Here is a 23,245-nt window from a genome sequence, read left to right on the forward strand (position 1 = left end):
TATTGAAGAAAAAATTTTCGGGTAGTGGAAATGTTGTCATTTCGTTATTTCGCGATTCGCAAAGCATCTATTTCGTTGTTCATCATAAGCCACTATTCACTGACAGGTTCTGGGGCCCCGTTGTCGTTCGCACGGGAAATTTTCGGAAATTTTGAGTTTTTCGGGTTCGTTGATAATATAATGGAAATAACAGACTCTGCGTGGACCATTAACATTTATTTATGGGCGCGGGCAAGAGAAAAGCCAAATTAACGGGCTCAGCAAGCCGCGCCCATTAATTTTTGTCTTTCCTCTAGTCCTTGCCCATAAATAAACGTTAATGGTCAGCGCGTCATCCGTTATTTCTATAGTAATTTTTTGTATACACATAATAGAAATATGCATGGAGAGTTTGTAGGAAAATGCATGTCAAAAAAATAGAAACAATGCATGTGATGGTGGCACTTAGTAATCTACTTTATGCGTAGTAACCATGTATTATAATAATGGCTATCAAAAACTTACATATTTTGAGTTATGGCAACTAATGCTTTAAGGAGGCCATAATAGCTAGTTCAATGGCAATTGGACTATAAAGCTGATGTACTGGTAGATTATCAACTTTAGACAAGATTGTAAGGGAATAGCTGAAGTGGATTTGTAGGTCATTGCACTACATAAGAAATGTAATAGCAGAAGTTCAAGGCAATGAGAGCATGTTCATATGCACAAGACAAGAACATGCTTGTACAAAGGTGATAAGTTTAGAAAGCCAATATTTAATTCAAAATTATAGTTTGGCAGGTCGAAAATGCAGGCAGTCAGCAACAGCAATTCCGGTTATTGTGGATGTGAATATGTGCACTATATGACGTATTTTGAGTAAAATTGGAAGATCCAATTACTGGTAAAATTATGGCTTTGCGTAATGAATCAAAAAAGTAAAAAAATTAGCATCATGCAGCCTTACTGGATGGTATCATAAAACAAAGTTGTATTCACATAAACCAGTGCCCTTCTCTGTGCTAAGAAATACAGAAGGAAAGAAACTAATCTGGACAAGTCTATCAACAGCTGTGGACACACAGTCGGATGGATAGAACTCAACACTGTATCTTCATCCATTCAGGACTTGCTCTGACAGACAATACATTAGAATACACATAACTCCTCGTACAGTTTATGTTTTAATGAATGGCAGCAAAGAGGAAAAAACAGTACATAGGCAAAAAAATACTTATTTTTACATTGGACAGTGAAAATAAGAGATTGATAAACCCATTCACATATATATTATACTGAATAATGTTTGAATCTGTGTAGTCTTAAAGACTGATGGATAAAATCATTCAAAAGTCTCAAATCGAAGTCTTCACTGACAAAATTTCGAAACGACTTGGCATATGACTACGGCATTTAAATATTTACATTGTATTTGTATGTGCATGATCACATTTTCCTATTTAATTTTCCCAATAATCGAGTCAAAAGGAAAACTGAATAATATTTCACGCCAAGAAATAGTCCTTAAAATTAAAGAGAGTGGACTACTTTGTAAAACTTTTTTATACTACGTATTACACAAATGTGAAATCCACATTCTAGTTATAACAACAACACTCCTGTTTACTGATATTCATTTTGTAAAACATAACCTGCTCTGCATGCTTACGGCTAACAACTTACTCCTTCCCACTTTCTTAAAGTCTAAAGTATACACTTTTAAAAAGTTATACTGCTTTATAACTATCTTTATCTCACATACTTATACTATAACGTTGTGGCAATAAGAATGAGTTAAGTACAAACCACACGTGATTTTGCATTTCACTGGTGAACACATCAGCACTGACAAAGAAAACATTGGTGTGTAAAGCATCCCTGTTATACACTTAAATCTTAACCCTCATAAAAAATCTTGTACTTTTGATAGTTCTCATCACATTGTACATAATCCCTAAAACACCTAACCTATCAGAAGCTAATAGCATGAGTAATTTCTATGACATTATTTGATGTGTATTTTTTGTCACTAACAAGACAAAGAGACAAGAGAGTTTATTCTTAAATGCTTGAACCATTTCATTGGGTTGCATTATAGTGACCACGTGCCACCATCAGAAAGACTGTTGCTCACATTCTAAGTGTTACCACATCAACTATCTTTAAATAAGAAATTTGGCCTAAGATTAGGTGTTCACATGAAGCAATCATTATTACCCACTTTGACATGGGCTCTTTTATACTGTACAAGAAGGCAAAGTTCTCGTATGCATCATAGCAATTAACATCATGTTAGGTCTTGTACAAGGATTAGGGTTGTTATCTTATGAACCACTGGACTTCCACATGTGGCAAGTGCAACTGACATGTATGTTGAGAAAGGTGACACTTTTCTTCTGAAAAGTGTATCAATTTTCAGCCGATAGTGAGTACTTTGTTGGATGAAATCCTGTCACTTTTTTGTTCAGAACAAAACTTGAAGCTTTGAATTCATTGCTGGTAATCCTCTGCTGCAAGATTGAGGTCTGTGATGTTGACAGTTGACATCAGAGTGCTTCCGTCAAGTGGAAGTTCAGTGCTTTCACCAAATGGTAGGTTCATGGAGTCTGTTAAGCTTTCAAACATTACATCCTGTTGCTGATCATAGAGAGTATTTGCCATCACATCACCGAGTTCTGCACCTGTAGTTGTCATGGCTGCGCCTGTAATTGTTCTGACATCATTAATTTGTTGCTGCTGTTGCTGCTGCTGGAAGAGGTGGGCCTGGCTGCCGGTGTGAACTCCAAGTCCTGCCATATCGAGGTCGGGCATGGCACTTGCCGCCGCCGCCCCCATACCCTGGTACTGTTCAGCTGTCACTGTTGCGCTGGGCTGTGGATAGGTTGTCGTTGCACTGGTTGAACTTGTTGTCTGTGGAAGTTGAGACACAATTGTGTGTCCAAAACTGGTGTGAGATACGCTGCTGAATGACAACGATGAAGATGATGATACTGGTACTGATGATGGTAACATGGCGTCTTTTGTCCGTGCTCCTCCATCACATGATGCTTGTGGTCCTGGAAGCAAGAAGAAAGCATGGTCAATATAAAGGCACAGAAGAACATGTGTAAACTTCCAAGACTAAAATTCTACATGTCTTTGTATTTATATTAAAAGAATTTACATTAGATATTCTACATATGAGTGAATGCAAGTGAATTCAAAGTTTCTCACTCTAAATTTTTACTGAAAGAATAAAGTGAAAGCAGTATACATTTGCCAAGAAAGTAAGCTTTCTTAAAGAGGAATTACTGCAACAATTTCCACCACTGTATTGACTCAGAAGTTTAATGGGAGAAATAAATATAAAACTATGAGCATTCTTATTCTTGAATTGCCAATGCAGACTGAGAAAAAGAATGCTGCACTGAATGGAGGCATTGCTGGGACATATCTGCACTGCCATAGAATATGGACAGAAGACACTGACAGTGCGTGGCCTGAGGATAACTCACTTAGACACCATCACATTGTCTGATGGCTCAATTCAGTCCTCACAACTTGTGTTTGATAGCTTCTTATGGCTTTACTGCTCCCAGGCAAAGTACACTCTGTGTTCAGAGCTACTGCTAGTACACCCATGTTTGCCAACTGACACAAAATTGCCTTTAGCTCATCTGTCACTGGGAGCACGCACCCTGCCCTTTTAATTTTTAACAGAGCATACTAAACCACCCTGGGTTACCAAACAGTACAATACAGAGTTCATTAAACTCTGCAACAAATGAAAATGCTGAGCAAACTTCTAACAATGGCGTATGCACTGACTTTGCTCTTTCTCTCAATTATACCCATGCTCAATGACAGTAGAAGCAAGATACCCAGCTTTACTCCTTGAATGAGATAAATCTAACTGATTATCTCTTTCCCTGGTACAGTATCAGGCTTGCAGCATTACCAGCCTGTTTGCACAGCTTTGTTTCAACTGTTTACTAAAGCATTCATGCAGAAAACAAAACCAGGAACTGAAACTGTTCCTGTGATTGCCTCCCTGTCTCTGTGCCTGTCTGCTTTTTTCAACTTATGATAGTAATACTAATAGACAAGAATTCAATATTGATACAGTGGTAGGATACCAACCTTCATGCTTGATAGATTTCAGTTTCCTCCTCAGCAATTCTTTCGGTGCTAGTTTCTTTTCACTGTCTTGATCTCCAGTTGCAAAACACGATGCCTGCAGAGATTCACCTACAGAAAAAAAAAATAACAAAATGTTTATTGAAGTTTACTTTGTACAAGTTCAATATTGATTACATTGATAAAGCTTCCTCTATCTAAACTCATATTCACAGAAAAGCTCGAGATATGTAAAGAATAGATGACACTGTTATGGAAAAGTTTACACTTGTGCAGTTCAAAAGTTCAGCCAAAATCTACCTTCTACCATGGGGAACATCTAGCATTTTGACAGGTTTTTTTTGACCACATCAAGGGCTTGAAGTGTGATGTATTAATATTTATTTAATATGCAGAGTGTATTCACAAGTATTGTTTAAAGGCATGGTTCAGGCGTCAGATTGTCTTGCCAGGAAATTTACCCACAAGATTACAATTTCAATGGAAAACAAAAGGCTATGACACCTTCATAATCCTCTTATAGACTAAAACAAACTCTGTCCCTGGGATCGATTCCCCTACCTTTAAGCATGCACAGCTAGGTATTATAACTAATCAATGGAGAATAATTGTGGCCCTTGCATTGCACACTGGATAGGTGACAGACCTGATAAATAAAGTCAGAGCCCAGCATTGATTGTATTTTATTCTGCGGCTCTGTGATCTTCACTAAGCTTTCACCAATCAACAATGGGCAATGATCATATCTGATTATGATAGCTTTGTTTACAAAGGATGAGGTGAGGAAGAGGATTTTAAAACTTGAAGGGATAAATCTACTACCTACTTGGATATTCTATTTGTGTTTCACTACATGAAGCCCTACTTTCATCTAGTAGGTGAGTGAACTGAAGAAACTATCTCTAACAACAAGGATTATTAGATTTCAAATTTGGTAATTCATATAGCCCAGATACAAAGGAACACTGCTCTGTCAACCAATAACTGAGCAACAAATTTAGAAGAAATATTTTGTTTCAAATAAGCTGTTAAATATACTAACATATTCCCCATCTCATCTGTCCATTTAAGAAGGAAATGACATGAAATCACTGACAACTGGCTAAGAAATTAACCATGACAATGCCAGGTGAAGATATCTAACACTTCACTCCTGCCATGCAAACTTATTGATATAACTGTTTTTTACATGGAAGTGTGTGTCCGCCTTGAAATATGCAAATTTATATCTCAAGATCATTCAAAAACAGATTAATTACAGAACAATAGCTGTAACTCTTGATAATATTTTCATAATTTACATTTCTTTTTCTCCTTGAATGAAAGCAAAAGTATTACCTCAGCAAACACGACAAATTGTGTATAATGTGCCATGGTACTGTTGACAAGTGAATTGCAGTTGAGACTAAATTCAGGTATCAACAATAGCATCAGATATTATAACAATATAGGGTGCGTTGACATGTTGAACACTAAGCATTTCAGCATAATTTTGGGAGCACACCAGATTTCACAGATGGAACAAAAACAACAAAAAATATCTAAAATTTTACATGCTAACAGATCTTTAACAATTATCACTTGGAAAGGCAAATGGTAGAAAGTAATTCATAACACTCTGATTTCATGGTACTTACTTTTAACATGCTTCTGATCAGAAGGTGTTACATACTGGTCAAAGTGGACACGTTTTCTTTTCCTCTTGCCTTCAATAATTTGCATGTCTGAAAGATGGAAGGGTAAATCACTTGATCAGCACTTTCCATAGCCATAAACAAAGCCCTGAGAAGATCCTGTGCAGTAGGACTTCAGGATAAAAAACATATATTGAATAAATCCTAAACTTTTGCAATAATTGTTTACAGTCTGGAATCGAATCAAATTCTATGTGTGTGTATGTGTGTTGTGGCTATATAATAGGCGAGTAAAAGCGACAGGGGAGCTACTTTCCAAAAACTAACTTTTGAGTTATGAAGCTTAGCTGATGACCTATCTACTTCACAGGAAGTCTTCTACACCCTACAAACTGTCCTTAGCATTGCTCTTGAAGCTTAGTATGTGTTCTGCTATTCTGTTCTTAAGATTTGCAAACAGTTGCAATATTCATTTAGTTATGTTATTGTAATTTATTACTAGGAAATCTAGAAACCCTAGCGTTACACACACAAAAACTCTACGATGTACATAAATAGTTTGTCTGTTTGATGAAACATATGACTTTAAGCAAAGATGAAGATTTTAAATATTTGAAACTTAAAAGGGCAAAAAACATGCATGAACAACTATGAAATGTGAATTATAGAAGGTAAACATATTCACATAAGAGACTTTCATTCAGTGAAGATGACTTTGACATTAAACAACAGCATAAATTACAGAAACACTTACCATTATCAGATGGTTTATATCTGAAATCAAAAGGTTCTGACGTTTCACCATCTGAAGGACGCCTCAGAAGCATGTGAATTGTGATTGGTTCTGTGATATTTGGGTCGACATACGGCGGCGTTTTCACAACAATTGCAACCTGTGAAAATAAACATTGCCTTTAACATGTTGCAATAATACATGTACACATGAGTAGAGTTTGCTGTTCATCTGTGATCTGTCAATGTATGAGTTGTCACGGGTAAACAATAACAAAATATGGCGATGAATGAGAGTGTCTGAAGGAAGGTTGCCCTCTGGCAGTACAATGTGATATTATCAAAGCATTATTTCTGATATGTCAATCTGAGTGATGCAATGATAGACCCTTACCAGGCTCTGTGAGAGAATCATATCAAAAGATCATTTAAATAAATATTACATTTTTCCTGTTATTGACAAATTGACAGCTGCACACCATATAATGAAGTATGGAAACTTAATTTCATTAGTGACATAATCCTGCGTCAGATTGTCTCACAGAGAAATCTACTAACTAGATTACAATTTCAATGGAAAACAAAAGGCCTTGACACTTCATAATCCTCTTTTAGACTACAACAAACTTGATGCCGGAGATCAAGTCCCTGGCCTTTAACAAGCTCATCTTTCACCAGAAGAAAACTACTTCACTTATTGAAAAAGTTTGCTTTGTACATATGACACACTTCAAATAAATGAACAGGAAATGAATGGGAATTTATTCATAGTAAACAGTAATATCAAGAGTTCATATGCAATAACCTTTTTACCACCATAATTTGGCCCAACCCCATTGCTATCAATGGTGATTGTAGACCTGTTGACAGGAAAAAATATTACTACTTCAACCCTTTGAATTCTGACCTCTGGTGACCTATGACATCATGCATAGATTTACATCCACACAGGGTACAAGGGGAATTAACACATGCAGGGATGGTAAAAAATGAGTAATGTTCCCATGAAGATGAAGACATTCAGTATTAGATTTTTCAACTTACTTGTCTGTGGACATCGTTTTGTCCAAATTGTCCCTTTGCTTCCCATTCACCCTCAATGTCCTTAAAGATGACTTCAATATCCTCTGCAATATGAACCAAATAGTAAACATCAAATGAGGAAAAATTACTGATGGTGTGCCAGACATTGGGTGTGCAGGGTTTCCCCGGAATTTTATCTCTATACAATTTGGCAAGAAATCAAATTTACTTGCAAAACCAAAACTTCTATTTGCCAAATCCCTAGTTCATTCTAGTAACCCCTTTGAAACCTTAAAATCAACAATTCATACTTAACATGTCTTGCAAAGACTGCCCTTTCATTTTGAATGTAATTAGTTTATTGACATTTTCAATCTAGTTTTGCAGTAAATAGCAATTAAAAATATGTTGGCAGAAATCTAAAGTTCAATTGAATACACTGGGATGGTAAGGCACAAAATAAAACAAGTTGTACATAGTTCTTCAGACACTTGAGCTGCTTATGCAGAGTACCATTAAACTGCTAATCATAATTGCGCTTGAATGTAGTTATAGGTTATATGCAGCCATGCATCACTAGTATTGTAAATTTGGAATTGTCTATTTGCTACCCTGGAGATATCCTTGCCTTACATTAGAATGTTAGTAGTTCATGGCTGGCTAGTGAGTGAGAGGTGTAAACATTTGATGTGTTACAGTCTTGAACATTATCTGCATAAAGTTCCATGTTAACTAACCCTATTGAGCAACTTTGATCTGAGGCCTATCTATTCATGCAACACACAACTAATTTCAAATGAAAATTCTCCTGGTCCATCAGAAGATCAATAGAATGCATTCTTCTAATTGTGAACAAGGAATACTGGACCAACCTTTCTGTATTTTATCACACAGGATAAAGATTTCATCGCCACCATGAGCACTTCCTGCATGCTTGTCAACTCTGGAAATGTGGAGGGTAGCGCCCTCTGGAGACAGAATTGTGAAACATGGAGCAGCAATGTTAGAGTACAAGCTACACACTACACATATCAACTGGCTTGACAATGAACCTTGGAAAGACAGAATGTGATAATATAGCTATTTTGGTTTCATGATGAAAGTCAAATTACCTTGCCAGGGAATTTAATGATTCCATTCTTTCCTTGTTTTGAAGTAAACAATGAATCAGGAACAGAGAGTCAGATAATGACTCATCATGATTCAGTGGGTTTCCTTGTTGCTATAGGAACCAAATCATACTGTCTTTAGTTTTTATGGAATCTAAAATAGAATGTCTGACAAATACTGCAATTTCAATAAAAATGATCCTTTATTCCTCTGAAAACCATGTGAATCCTTTTCTAATTCTCACTAAATGATAAAAGTTACTGTTAGTATCTTATCTGAAATATAATATGACATGGTAATGACTTACTTTTATCATAAATTGGTTCTGAAGTGACAGGTGCAAGTGGCACAGTGAACTTGGGTTGGTTATTTGAGCCCTGTGGATCATTCTCTGGCAGAAACACTTGGAAACACAACCTGACAACATTTAGCTCAAAGTCATCCACAGAAAGGGTCTGTCCATTGTGAAATGCTGTCAAAAAAAGCAGGCCACATATTCAATTACCTACTCAGACTCACCGGTGATGTTCAATATAAAAACAAGTAGAAGTCACAGACCAATGATCAACTCTGACTTAGATGATATAATCAGATAGAATTATAGTACAGCATTCACCCAAAGTTTAAGCTGTCCAAACTTTTATGTTGTCCAAACATCGTTTTTTTTTATGTTTCATTTCATAAACATAAAACAACATTGATGTTAACAAAGATCACTTTTCAAGCCAATCAAATCACTGAAAAAGCAAGCTACTTATTAATACAAGAGAAGAAATGGATTTTAAATTTAATAAGCTCCATTTGACAATACGCAGGAATATGATTTTCTCATTTAGAACAGAATGAATAAGCTTTCCAAAACAGAAAAAGTATGTTTGCAAATCACTTGAAGCAAGCACGTATTCTTTATATATCTCCAGTTGGAAGCAATGTTTTCAAATATTTTGATGTTCTTCACTGTATTTCATTCCATCAACAAATACATTTGTGGAGAAAGTAAAGCCACAGCAGATACGTATTTAGAGCAATATAAGTTTTCTGTCATCAATACATGAAATGGTGTTTTGTTGGAATGGACTGATAACTATTACTGTAAGAGATCAATCAGTAAATCATTTTATTAGAGATACTTACTTCCGAAGGGGTCTACACGAAGTTCTTTCCTTTTTTGCAGCGATTCTTGAATGTCCTTTTTTCGGACACATTGGATTCCAAGATTCTGAAAACTGAATACGAAGCAAGAATGTCACTACAGAGATTATTCTGGACCAAATATTCTGTGATAAAAGTGCATTCAGTCAATTCTAATAACTACAGAAATACAGTACTGTTATGTGCATTTTTGTGGTGTTTGCAGCAAAAGAAATTTATCTTTACAAATACCCTCTCACTGTCAAGTGACAATTTGTAACACAACTAGTGTGTGAACAACAGAAATCATTCATCTTTTTCTTGGAAAACATGAACAACAGGTACACTAAAATCTTGATTGCCCACTTTTATATATATAAGTGCTTATACTGTGTGGGTAGAAGAGAGGTCTCTCCTTTGATTAACTTCCCTTCCACAGAGAGAATAAAAATATATTTACATTTAAATTTAAAGATCTGTTCACTTACCAAGCTTTCATATCTGTTTCAGGTGACACTTTCATGGAGCAAATGCCTTTGGTACACCCTTTGCCGACCAGGCTATGTGGATGTGGCTTGGGAGGATCCTCTTTTGTGACCAGGGAAACGACAACCATAGCTTCACCCCTATAATTTTGTATCTGTAAAATTAAAAAGTTCCATGAAGGTTCTCTTTTTTCCCCTCAACACGTTCATCACACAATAGACCGGTATCTGAATGATAAAGATCCACTGAAAGTATTTGGCAAATATTGTAGTGTTGAAAAAGTGAGCTCCAGGGTGGAAATGTTTGTGTATCACCTTATTTGCATTTTGCAATAATTCTATCCTGCCTTCTGGATTGTTACAGGTTTCAGCATGTCCCTGGAGTGCCTTATCTCATAATGTAAAGATATCTGGTAAGTTTTTCAGATGGGATTAGTGCTTAAGGGACAAAAAAACATAATATGTGTACCTTGATTGTAGGGTATGTCTTCTTCTCTTGAGTTGAATTTTCACCCGCCAAACTACCAGCTGACCTGCCTTCGCACACATATCGAAAACGTTGCCCTCTTGATTTACACTGTTCAATTATCTCTGTGTAAGGTCCACCTTCAGACATTGTAACAGGCACTGGCTGCTGAATAGGGGCTGTCTGTCTATGTTTTTTCTGTTGAATCTTCTGTTGTTGCTTGTATTGTTCATGATGCAGTTGTTGCTGTTGCTGTTGGTGAAGTTGCTGCTGTTCTGCAAGGTTGTGTTGTTGCTGCGGATCTTGTATTTGCAACAGTTGTTGTTGAATTTCAAGGATCCTCTCCTCTTCTGCTGCAGGTCTGACTTCTGATCTTCCTGTTGCTGCAGATAAGATGTCTGCTTTGTGGGATAAAAATAAACAATATTCTTGTGAGTGATTGGAAAAATAGTACATAAACAGCGTAATTAAATGGGACTGCCAATTCATTCTTTCAAGTCAAGCACTAATGTTCCTTGTATAATGTCAAGGTTAAACAATAGTTCATCCAGAATAAAGACTAAATTTATCAAACTATCAAACTTGATGAGTGGTATCTGTTATGGACGTACAGCAATATTAAAATAAGGAAAAGATCTAAAATTCAATCCAACTAGGGTATAGTAAAGAATTGTGGTAAAAACTTACTACGTATGCCACACAAATGAAAACCAAACTGCATGAACTCACTGATGGCTACTTCCTTACCTGCTGAGCCATATCTTATGAGTAAGTTGTGAGTTTCAGTATGGTTCACGTAAATGTGGGTCTGAATAACTAGTTACTTAATGCTCTTTTTAAACTTGATTATTTGACAGTATGATGGGTTATCTAAGGTTTGTTCGTGTCTTAACTTTCCTGACACAATCAAATAGTACTATTATCAAGAGATATGACAATTATATATGTTAAAAAATATATATGGCAAGACAGAGTTCAAGTATGGTGTACCCATACTTAACATTTTTATCTTATGCACTCTCTCTCTCTCTCCCTCTCTCTCTCTCACGCACACACACACATATTATACCATAGGGCTACTTCGCTTGTTGTTCTGGACTTTGATCAGATATAAAACTTAAAATTCACAAAATATATTATTACCGAGTCCTTGTAGATCTTCTGGTAAGTCAGAGTCATTGCCATTCATGAAAAGCTGAGGATGGATTTGTGGATCCATGAGCTGAGTCTGAACGGCGTTCCAATCCATTTGGTTAACTGCCATAGATTCTAGGATGCGCTCGATACTGTTAAATCTTTGGCCACCGTCTCCTTCTGCGGTATCAATATAATACTAACATTTAACATTGGTAGGCTGTCTCAATATGGATTGCAATGCGGCAGGGTGTAAAAGAACTGTAATCGGGATACCCCTCTGACGTTATGCCAACAGATTGCGTGTGTGATGGGAAACCCTGCCTGAGACTAGATTTTACTTCCGGAGTACAGATCATGCTGCATTTTAGAAAACTGGGAAACGATGAAAAAACGGGGATATTGACATTTGATTTGACAGGTAATATGTTCATAAAGTGGCAGTTTTAGCTCTGTCTGCTGAGAACGTGGTGTGACTGTTTGTTATATAGCGTTAGTAGCAAAATTATAAATTAGCGGCCACATTCGTTCATAACTGCATGATCTTTGAAGAGAGGTACGCGATCCTCACGGTCAAAAGAGGAACTGAGGGAGGAATTTACGGAAAAGGAGCAAGTGAAAGGTTTCTTATCAAGTTCGTTACGTTGTGCTCACCTGTGCTTTCTGTCATCGTTGGCCGTAAACAGGTTGGTTATAATCAGATGGTCGTCGAGACAAATATAGTTTTGGAAATTCCAGCCTTTCTGTTGTGACGAATGTAGCTCACACCTCACAAGTTCCGGGAATTCCCTGTCTGAGCGCGTCGGTTGGTCAAAATTTGTCACGTGATAGTAATCCGTCGATATCGATGAGGGCGGCCTGCCCCTGCCCAGCTATACAGCCATTGAGATACAGCGCACACTCACTGTCCAGCGTTGATGTCGTGCTGACCCAGGGTCTATTAAGGTCAGTCGTGCGTGGGCCAGGAGAAGTGGGAGGGGAACGTTGCGTTGGTGGACCAGAATTTATACATTTTATTATTTTATTTTATTTTAAACCACGGTATTATTATTATACCTCGAGTATCAAGCAACATAACACCTTCGAAGAAAATAACTGCGCTATCAGTGAACAAGCGAAAAAATGATCTAGAAAATGGACAAAATCTACAGATTGGATGATAGCACCTCGACAAGTAAGTCACGAGGGATACAGCTCTGCTTGCCATTTTACCCAACCATCGTATTTTCAAGTCGAGCAAAAAACATCAAACATATGCCTAACAAATAAAATACCCGATATCAGTGTGCAGAGAGTTATTAGTTATTTTTTAGAAAGGGTGAGTATAGAGAGAGTGGTGGAAACACATTAGTGCTTACTCCTCCGATGGCAAAGGCGGGGAATGCTTTATTTCATATGTGGGATAGTATTAAAAACTTTTTAAAGTAGCATTTATTGACTATATTTGTTAACAAACAAACACTGTTCTTTATTGACAAATATAAACGCAAATAAATCTTTATTTATTGGTTCGTTATTGTACATGTATATGAAAAAAATCATACGTAACAAATAAACAGACACGCATAAACAAACAAACAAACAAACAAGGAGCCAGATTCCCTGTGATCCTAGTACTAGTACTCAAATTCATATCGATACCATCTCAACTGATATCAATCGACAATTAAATCACATATGTCCACATGTTCAAGTACCAAACAATATGGCACAGAAATTTGGAGAGTTCGTATATTTTGTCATCTACTGTTTTTTTGGTCTCACCAATTAAATAAAACACATAAATCGGTCTAACAGCTGCGGAAGCGGTATTTTGCTGGTTGCGGGTGGTGATTAAAATATCGTTGATTGGCTGTCAAATATCCATGAAACTCAATTTTCTCGCATATTATTTCCGAGACAATGTTCTTCGCGCTCATGTTAAAAGCTACTTAAATTTATACATCACAAATGTCTGGTATTAATGTATTACCTTAAATGGAAATGATTATTGGACCAGTTTAATGTCATATTAGTAGCGGGGTTTCATTGTAATTCATTATCGTCCGCCATTAGTAGGCTATAGCCTATTTCTACTGTTCGGGAATTTGACAATTTTTGCGACAAAAAGGTTACAATATAACATTAAACTGGTCTAATAATCATTTCCATTCAAGGTAATATATTACCAGGTCCATGGGACATTTGTGATTTACAAAATTTACAAATGGAAGTAGGACCATCCTGACAAAGTCATGTTCAACAGTGGGGAATCCCAGACGTAACTTCAGCTGTGGACAACAGCTATGCCAAGCGCTGTGTGAGAGTTTCTTGACTCGGAATATTAAGGGAAAACAACTCCACACATCATTCATATCTTGGTTGTTTGCATTTAATTTATGATTTGTGGGTCACTAATTTTTGTGCATGAACTTTTGAAGGGTCACTATATTTGTTGCAGTGGTGTTTCGAAAAACATCGGCCCACCCCCCTGTAATTTATGTCCAGTCCCTTAGTAAAGGCGTTGGTGGGCGGAGCTACATGTGGGGAAAAGTTGGAATGATCATAGCATCGAACTGGTTTTGTACCGTTTAATTATTTTAAAGGAAAGCAAATGAAGATGACTATCAAAACCAAAAGTTTGGGCAACTCAGGGTTTCACTGCCAAAAATATGAACTCAGCGAAAGGTTAAAAACAAACACATAAAACGGTTTTTTAAAACAAATATTCCTAACATTGAAAAACCGACACAAGCCTAGGTTTGAAATATGTGCAAACACAGAAAGCTTATACTTGTTTCAAGTCTGTGGGCATATTAAATATCAAACCAGAACAAATTGAAGGACTAAACTTCAGATGACTTGCGCAGATAGTGGGTGAACGCCTTGGCTCACAGTAACACAGCTGCCGAGAAACGCCAGGCGACTTGGGTGCCAGTCTACGAAAACTAAGCGTCCACAACTCCGATCAGGGATAGGTAAAAACACTGGATCACACGGAAATCAATACAACAGTTGACTTACTCCCGTGAACCGAACGTGAGATAGAGAAGAAATACCTTCTGTGCGACTTGTGTGGTAGTTTTCCCTCCGGTTCTAGGTCAAAGAACTTTCCCAACAGCGTGTGTGTAAATCGCGCATTGCTGCTCGCTGCATCTGTCTAGCCGGGGACCTCGATAGCACGACAAGTCCAAAAGAGAGAAGAAGAACGCCTTCCAAATGCCTATCAAGTATGCCTTGTATAGTAAGCCCCATGTATCCCTGTTTATTTGTGAAGGGAAAGTTGTATCGGTGCTCAGACCCGTTGACCTGAATTTGGATTGGGGCACAGGCGATTAAAAGCCCCTGTGGAGTCACTCTGTCGATGGAAATGGGTATCCATGCCTGTTCCTCACGGGGAAGGGAGTGTTTTTTATTCCCTAGCATAGCTCCGTGAAATCGAGAAAAAGGTGTACTTTTCCAAAACCCTGGCCTAAGAAACGTTTGAAATATCCCCGGAAATACCTATCAGCTCAGACCGTCAAACTTCACCAAAAGTTTCATTCTGATTGTGCGTTTCCTATACTTTGATCTTGTTTAAAACTATGATTCGAAATTTAATGAATCTGACACTCCTGTTCCAAAGTTAACAGTTTCTTTCAGACTCTGATGTGTTAATACATGTGAAAACAATATCATAATTCTGCATTAACCTAACTCTAATATTACGTCTCCTCCTGGATTTTGTGAGTAAGGGGGTATTTTTGGTCGTACTTTCTCCCATATTTCTCTAAACAAGGGGGTCTTTTTTGTTGAAAAATCCCAGATTAGGGGTATCTTGAAATTTTGTGGAACAAGCATGGATGCCCATGCTCTCTGAGAGTGTCACCACCGGGTTAAAAGCACTGCGTGAAATTGCTAGATCTCGCGAGACTACGGAAAAAATCGCATTTTTCGTGAAAAATATGAATTTTGAGCGTCTAATTTGTGCACTATCGTATGCTTGAACGTACAGAGAAAGAAGGGGCCAAAAACCGCATCCTGCGATCTGGTATTCGAGAACGGCGGGCCGAAAAATCTGGGTAATGAGAGTAGTACTTCGAAATATCTGACTCAAACTTGCTGGAATGCAAGCTGTCACAACGCTCTTTCAAAGTATGTCTCAGATTTTTTATATCTTGCTTAGCTTTTTTTGGAGCACAATTTTAAAGAAATCAACTAGGGTTAAATTCACCGCTCTGGAAGTTTTTCTGGCATAAAAATTGTTTAAGAAGGTTTAAAAAAATTCTGAGACACACTTTGGAAAATCCTTCCGACAGCTTGCACTCATACAAATTTCAGCTACATATCTTAAAGCATTGAAACAATCCATAGGGAAAACCGAGTTTTGGAAGGTTATGCAAATTACCTGTCGCGTGATAGTTATGTAAACAATGGTGGTACTATGGTAACAAAAGTGTTCCCCTATATCTAGACTTTCCGAAAATATATAATTTACGATTGTTCTGAGCTTATTAACCACTAGAGAATTGTTAGCTCAATAAGATAAATCTTGGAACCTTAACTTTCCATACTCACTTGCAAATTTGTGTTTGGTAATAAAGTAGGAAATCTACAATGATGACAAGGTCCGGAGGATAAGGGTTATCACTGTCATTAAGTCTCCTTCACATTCCCCATTCCAGCAATTGACCTATAAATTTTGTTCATTTGTCCTCTAGTATCCCAAATTTGTAACCAACAATGGACATTCCCGTTGTTCTTCTGTCGATATGGCCGTATAGAAGGATGTCATACTTCTTGTGCTTAGTCACTGTTAACTGGGCAGGTTGGTTATCAAATTTTTCTTTATATTTAACGACTTACTTGAAACACCTTTCAAAGGAGAACGTTGGACTTACATTAAGCAAAGAATCAATGCCAACAAACACTGAAACTTGTACCAGGAATACTAAAATCTGACGCTTTCAATCAATTTTGATACCAAGAAATCTCATTCGACAAGTCAAAGCAAAGAATTCCTGTGTATATTGAAAAGAAAAGTTTCTTTTTCAAAGCAAAAGAATGACATTTTGTAATTACTGTAATTTATAAAAGGTGGTGGCAGTATACAGGGAAAGGCAATGGCCTGGCTATCACTTTGATGATATCAATACAAAGAGCGCCCTCACTTCAACCACTGTATTTTACACATAAATGATGACTCATTGTATGTAAGAAGATACCGCCAATACAATGGCTTTAACAATCCGATTTCAATGCCACATGCATATCAGATTTGAAAATAATATCAACACCTGCATAATGCAATAGTTATTTGTTTCAGACAGGGGCACCTATAATCTCGTTTGAAAGCAAGTAGTATGTATAATAGCGTCTTTCGCACTGAAGATAGAAACAGTGACGATCGGGTCCGGTATTGACGAGTTAGAATATTGTCAACATACCGAATCATATGTAAGGGACTGGTCAGTTTCTTCGGCCTGGGGGGGGGGTTATTTTTTGCCGACGTCAAAAAGTGGCTGACCCCCCCTATTCCAAATTTTGAAAACAGGGTGACCCCACCCCCCGCAGGCGACAACTGTAAAACAAAGGTGGACATAAATTATATATATATATATATATATATATATATATATATATATATATATATATATATATATATATATATATATATATATAATATTTTACATACATTTATATTTTAACAGTCATTATGTGTTTTAATGACATTATTGACATGTCAGTTGTAAGATAGGAATTTCAAAGTGTCAATCTTAAAGTTTGAATGCAAGTACATTTTGAATGAGCTGTGAATGTATTTCACACTTTCTATGCTTAACCAGATGTCCTGAACAGAAATGGATGTCAATCATTAATATCAAAGAGGAAAAAGCAGTAAATCAAAAATTTTGATGGGTGTTAAGACTAGCAAGCCATCCAATTAAATTTCCTGAGGAGCCATAGAGAGGGATTTTAGCCAAATCTGATGTGTGCAGTATCTGAGATGACCTTCCCTTGTGACATTGAAACCATAAAAGCACAGCTAATAATGACAAAAACTGCCTTTTTGAACTGTTATTTTGGTCATAAAAAATCATCATTCTACAGAAAATCTGAGACACAAAGGAAAACAGTTGCGTCAATGAGAACGAAAGATATCTTGTCATTTTTCTGTCTAAAATAAGTCACTGTATCAAATATATATTGTGAAATATTTGTGCCTGTTGCTTTCTCATACTGAATTCTCATAGAGAGAACAGAAAAGTATCAGGAATTTGTCATGCTTTTCTTATGAAATGCAGATTTCATAACGGTACACTTTCACTTAGCAAACATCAAGATATCTCTGGCATATATCTCTGATTTATTAAAGTATGGCGCCCAAAGGGCGCGGAGAAAAATATGAAACATCCTGATATCTCTGATATATATATGCTTGTATGTTAAAGTCATGCACAGGAAGGGCGTGCTGAAAAATGTCTGATATATTAAAGTAATGCGCTCGAAGAGCATGCTGAAAAATATTAAACATACAGATATCTCTGCTATATATGTATGCCTGATATGTTAACGTTGGGCATGCTATAAAATATTGATTATTAAAGTTACGCGCCCGAAGGGCGCGCCGAAAAATGCAACTGAATGATGAAATTTGTGGCTGACATGATGCATTTTAGGCAATGATGAGCCTGTGTCGAAATTCAAAAACACACTGACCCCCCCCCCCTATTGGGCATTTCAAAAACATGGCGACCCCCCATCACCAAAGTCAAAAACAGGGTGACCCCCCCCCATGAATCCACCGCCCCCCAGGCCGAAGAAACTGACCAGTCCCTAAATTAGCAAAAGTCAAATCTGCTGAACATGTAAAACTCCTTTTTCCAGTACCCCAAGTCGCTTCTCACTGCAGACAGTGTTCTTCTATCGATATGGCCATATAGTGCGAAGTCGCTTCTATATTAGGGCCAGAGGATATGGGTTATCACTGATATTAACGCTGAACCACATTCCCATTCCAGCATTTGACCTATAACTTTTTCTCTTTCTCCTCCAGTATCGCAAATTGGTATCTAAACAGTACACATTTGACAGACATCGATCACCAATACTTTTGCAGTGGTCAGGTGTTTTGTATTGGAAATGTAAAATTAAATGTTTTCCTTCGGTTTCTCAGTTATCCGCATACTGAATAAATATAGTATTTAATTACACCAACTTATTGTTGCAGACGTTTATTTCGACTTCGGTTCTGTCTGTTGCTTCTCCGCCAGGTGTGACTGGCTGCCGTATGTTGTGAGTGCGAATCCGGTTGAAAACACGGTATTGTAACATAAGTCCTGACCAAAAATTTATCTCAAAGACACCACAATTATATTGTATGGTTTTATAATTTCACCAGGCTTTCTGGCGTTGCATGATCTTTTGCAAATATGTACGCACCAATGTCAATGTATGTTAGAGGATTAACATATGTATGTCAATGATTATTAGCGTATGTACATACGTAGCTATACATGGTAAGGCTTTCATTTTAAAGGTATTTTTGGCGATCCCCGGGATCACCTTTTTGTTAAACTAGTCTGTCAGAGGATTAGGACCTATGGAGGTATGATAGCCTTTTGTTTTCCATTGGAATTGTAATCTAGTGAGTAAATTTATTTGGCGACCGCCGAGCTCAGATGGTATTTCAGTAACCATAATATCATCTTTCGAATGCTTTTGTAACATGTTAACGTGAGTCCCGCCTCGATCGATCGTCCTGGAACGGAGGGTGTCGAGCTAACCTAAGGCGCACACAGTGTGTTGATTTGAGAATAGCTCAGCCTTTGTTGAACAATATGCAGAAAAATCATTTCGGATTGCTTGCTATTAGCACTTTGGTTTCCAAGCATCCCAAGAAATTTGCTGTTTTATATGAACTTGTTAAAGGTGCAGGTTTTTTATCAACTTTATCTCTGAGCAAATTGAAGAATGCAAAGGAGAACGCACGACATTCACATAATCAGACAATGTCAACAACCACCAATGCAACAACCAGGGATTTAAGACTGCCCCTTTTAGTAGAAGTTTTTGAATGGAAAAAGTCCCTCCCCTTTTACCTCTTCCTGAAGTACAATACATATATTTATAGAGATTTTTCTAACACAGCGCGGCGATTTTTACACAGCGCGGACATTTTTTAACACAGCGCGGCGATTTTAACACAGCGCGGACATTTTTCTCACACAGCTCGGCGACTTTTACACACGGAACAGCTGGGTGGCCCTAAAACGAAGGGGGAAGGGGGAGCTACGAAGGGCTTATGACCCTAAAACGAAGGGGGAAGGGGGATTACGATGGGATCATGATATTCACATTCTAAGTAGATAAAACTTGGGTAAAACTATGCAAAAATAAAATATTGTCCTGACTATGATAAATATGAAAATAAAGAAATATTATCCTCACACTTAAGGGACTTATGTTAGTGGACAAGGTGGGGGTGGCTTTATGTACAATGCAATATAAAAGAACCATATGCATGATCAATAACTATCACTGATGCAGTGAAGTGGGATATGATATTGACAGTAATAGAAGAAGATACTTTGATAGCGATATGCAAAAATGAAATATTGTCCTAACAATTAAGGAACTTATGTTATTTGGTGACCCCGGGGTTTATGTACAATACAATATATACAGGCACTCACGCCATGCTTAAGGCAGAACCAATAACTATCACTGAAGTCATGAAGAGGGACATGATATTCACAGTGTAAGTAGAAAAAAGTTTGATAAAAATTGAAAAATGAAATATTATTCTCACTCTTAAGAGACGTATCTTTTTGTCCGAGGGGTTTACATACAATGCAACCTGTAAAAATACTACCCTATAACTATCACTGATGCCACGAAGGGAGCATGATATTCTAAGATTTAATATTGAACACATTGACAACAAGATTCAAAAATGAAATATTGTCCTCAGGCATAGGGCACTTATGTTATATAAAAAATGGTGGGAGGTCTTGTATATGATGTACAATGTACAGACACTAACCCCACCCTGAAGACGGGACCGATAACTTTAAATAATGCCACGAAGGGGGACATGATATTCTCAGTGTCAGTAAAGAACACATTGATTGGACATGATATTTTCAGCGTGAGTAGCAAAAAGTTTGATAGAAACACGCAAAGTTAAATTATTGTCATCGGGAATAAGGGACTTATGCTATAGGACTGGGGAGGGGGGCTTTGCGTATAATGTATAATACGTAGGCACCAGAACCATACTATAAATAGGGCCTATAACTTGAAATCATACCACGAAGGGGGACATGATATTCTCAGTAGAGAACATATTGATTGCAAGATGCAACAATGAAATATTGTCCTCAAGCTCAAGGGACTGATGTTATAGGACGAGGGGGAGGCTTTGTGTATAATGCATAATATACAGCCACCACCACCACATACTAAAGACGGGGCCTATAACTTTAACTAATGCCAGGAAGGGGATCATGATATTCTTAGTGTCAGTAGGGAACACTTTCATAATAATATATAAAAAAGAAATATTGTCCTCAGGCTTAAGGGAATGATGTTATAAGACGAAGGGGGAAGGGGCTCTGTACACACCATACTGAAGACATGGCTTATAACTTTAACTGATGCCGAAAAGGGGACATGATATTCTCAGTGTCTGTAGAGAACACTTTGATAAAAAGATGCAAAAAAGAAATATTATAGTCAGCCTTAAGGGACTGATGTTATAGGGCGAAGGGGGAGGGCTTTGTGTATAATGTATAAAATACAGGCACCACCACCATACTTAAAATTGGGCTTACAACTTTCACTGATGCCACAAAGGGGGACATGATATTCTCAGGTCAGTGGAGAACACTTTGATAATAATATGCAAAAAAGAAATATTGTCCTCAGGCTTAAGGGAATGATGTTATAAGACGAGGGGGGGGGGCTCTGCGTACAATGTATATAATATTTAATATACAGGCACCTCCACCATACTAAAGACAGGGCTTATAACTTTAACTGATGGCATGTATGGGACATGATATACTCAGGGTAAATAGACAACACTTTGATAATTATATGCAAAAAGGATTATTGTACTCAGGCTTAAGGCACTGATGTAATAGGTAGTAGGGGGAGGGCTTTGTGTATAATGCATAATATACAGACAAGAACACAATACTAAAATGGGGCCTATAACTTTCACTTATGCCCCAAAGGGGGACATTATATTCTCAGTGTCAGTAGGAAACACTTTGATAATAATATACAAAAAAAATATTGTCCTCAGGCTTAAGGGACTGGTGTTATAAGACGAAAGGGGGGGCTCTGTGTACAATATATAATATACAGGCACCTCCACCATACTGACGACATGGCTTATAACTTTAACTGATGCCACGAAGGGGACATGATATTCTCAGTGTCAGTAGAGAACACTTTGATAAAAAGATGCAAAAAAGAAATATTGTAGTCAGCCTTAAGGGACTGATGTTATAGGGCGAAGGGGGAGGGCTTTGTGTATAATGTATAATATACAGGCACCACCACCATACTTAAAATTGGGCTTACAACTTTCACTGATGCCACAAAGGGGGACATGATATTCTCAGTGTCAGTAGAGAACACTTTGATAATAATATGCAAAAAAGAAATATTGTCCTCAGGCTTAAGGGACTGGTGTTATAAGACGAAGGGGGGGGGCTCTGTGTACAATAATCATAATCATACCAATCCATAATCCAATGACTAGGTCAGAATCGTAAGACAGTAGTTGTAAACATAGACACAAAACAGCACAGAACAGACAGTAAATAGACGGTACACAAACAAAGTCATATTTATGAAAGAAAGATATATGGACCTCTGGCCAGAAGACCAAGAAGTGTATAATATACAGGCACCTCCACCATACTGAAGACATGGCTTATAACTTTAACTGATGCCACGAAGGGGACATGATATTCTCAGTGTCAGTAGAGAACACTTTGATAAAAAGATGCAAAAAATAAATTATCGTCGTTAGGGTTAAGGGAGTTATGTTATAGCACGAAGGGGGAGGGCTTTGTGTCTAATGTATAATATACAGGCAAATGGTTATGATTGTCGAATATACACCATTTCGAATGCATGTAGTGTCATCACAGGAAGACTGTATGACATTATTGACAGTATTAGGGTTAAGGGAGTTATGTTATAGCACGAAGGGGGAGGGCTTTGTGTCTAATGTATAAAATACAGGCACCACCACCATACTGAAAATTGGGCTTACAACTTTCACTGATGCCACAAAGGGGGACATGATATTCTCAGTGTTAGTAGAGAACACTTTGATAATAATATGCAAAAAATAAATTATCGTCGTCAGGGTTAAGGGAGTTATGTTATAGCACGAAGGGGGAGGGCTTTGTGTCTAATGTATAATATACAGGCAAATGGTTATGATTGTCGAA

The 23,245-nt window shown here is 37.3% G+C and overlaps 1 protein-coding gene and 1 long non-coding RNA gene across 5 annotated transcripts; one reads left to right on the forward strand and one right to left on the reverse strand.

Moving 5' to 3' along the window:
- Positions 1-1,153: 1,153 nt before the first annotated feature.
- On the reverse strand, positions 1,154-12,740 carry LOC139149099 (putative transcription factor p65 homolog). 2 transcript variants are annotated; one of them, XM_070720654.1, is made up of 12 exons: positions 12,468-12,740; positions 11,823-11,993; positions 10,683-11,077; positions 10,217-10,368; positions 9,732-9,823; positions 8,905-9,069; positions 8,360-8,455; positions 7,509-7,591; positions 6,487-6,625; positions 5,736-5,822; positions 4,102-4,209; positions 1,154-3,038 (listed from the first exon to the last, which is right to left on the reverse strand). In XM_070720654.1, exons 1-12 carry the CDS (start codon positions 12,481-12,483, stop codon positions 2,473-2,475), a joined length of 2,070 nt encoding a protein of 689 aa, XP_070576755.1. In that variant the 5' UTR covers positions 12,484-12,740; the 3' UTR covers positions 1,154-2,472. The 2 variants fall into 2 exon arrangements, with proteins under 2 accessions (XP_070576755.1, XP_070576754.1); XM_070720653.1 differs by having other exon boundaries at positions 10,683-11,080; positions 12,468-12,613.
- A 1,873-nt stretch (positions 12,741-14,613) lies between these two features.
- Positions 14,614-18,985, forward strand: LOC139150627 (uncharacterized). 3 transcript variants are annotated; one of them, XR_011556243.1, is made up of 4 exons: positions 14,614-15,036; positions 15,787-15,853; positions 16,493-16,599; positions 18,829-18,985. It is a non-coding gene; the product is annotated as an uncharacterized lncRNA (long non-coding RNA). The 3 variants fall into 3 exon arrangements; XR_011556244.1 differs by having other exon boundaries at positions 14,614-15,022; XR_011556242.1 differs by having other exon boundaries at positions 14,614-14,867.
- Positions 18,986-23,245: the final 4,260 nt, after the last annotated feature.

Source organism: Ptychodera flava, chromosome 14, assembly GCF_041260155.1.
Source record: "Ptychodera flava strain L36383 chromosome 14, AS_Pfla_20210202, whole genome shotgun sequence".
NCBI classification, from domain to species: Eukaryota; Metazoa; Hemichordata; class Enteropneusta; family Ptychoderidae; genus Ptychodera; species Ptychodera flava.

Excerpts from the sequence above, each read along its gene's own strand:
- LOC139149099 (XM_070720653.1), bottom strand. Across the intron at positions 9,824-10,216 it reads GAAACAGATATGAAAGCTTG|TTTTCAGAATCTTGGAATCC; the intron begins GTAAGTGAACAG and ends CTTCGTATTCAG. Across the intron at positions 8,456-8,904 it reads AGAACCAATTTATGATAAAA|AGGGCGCTACCCTCCACATT; the intron begins GTAAGTCATTAC and ends TTCTGTCTCCAG.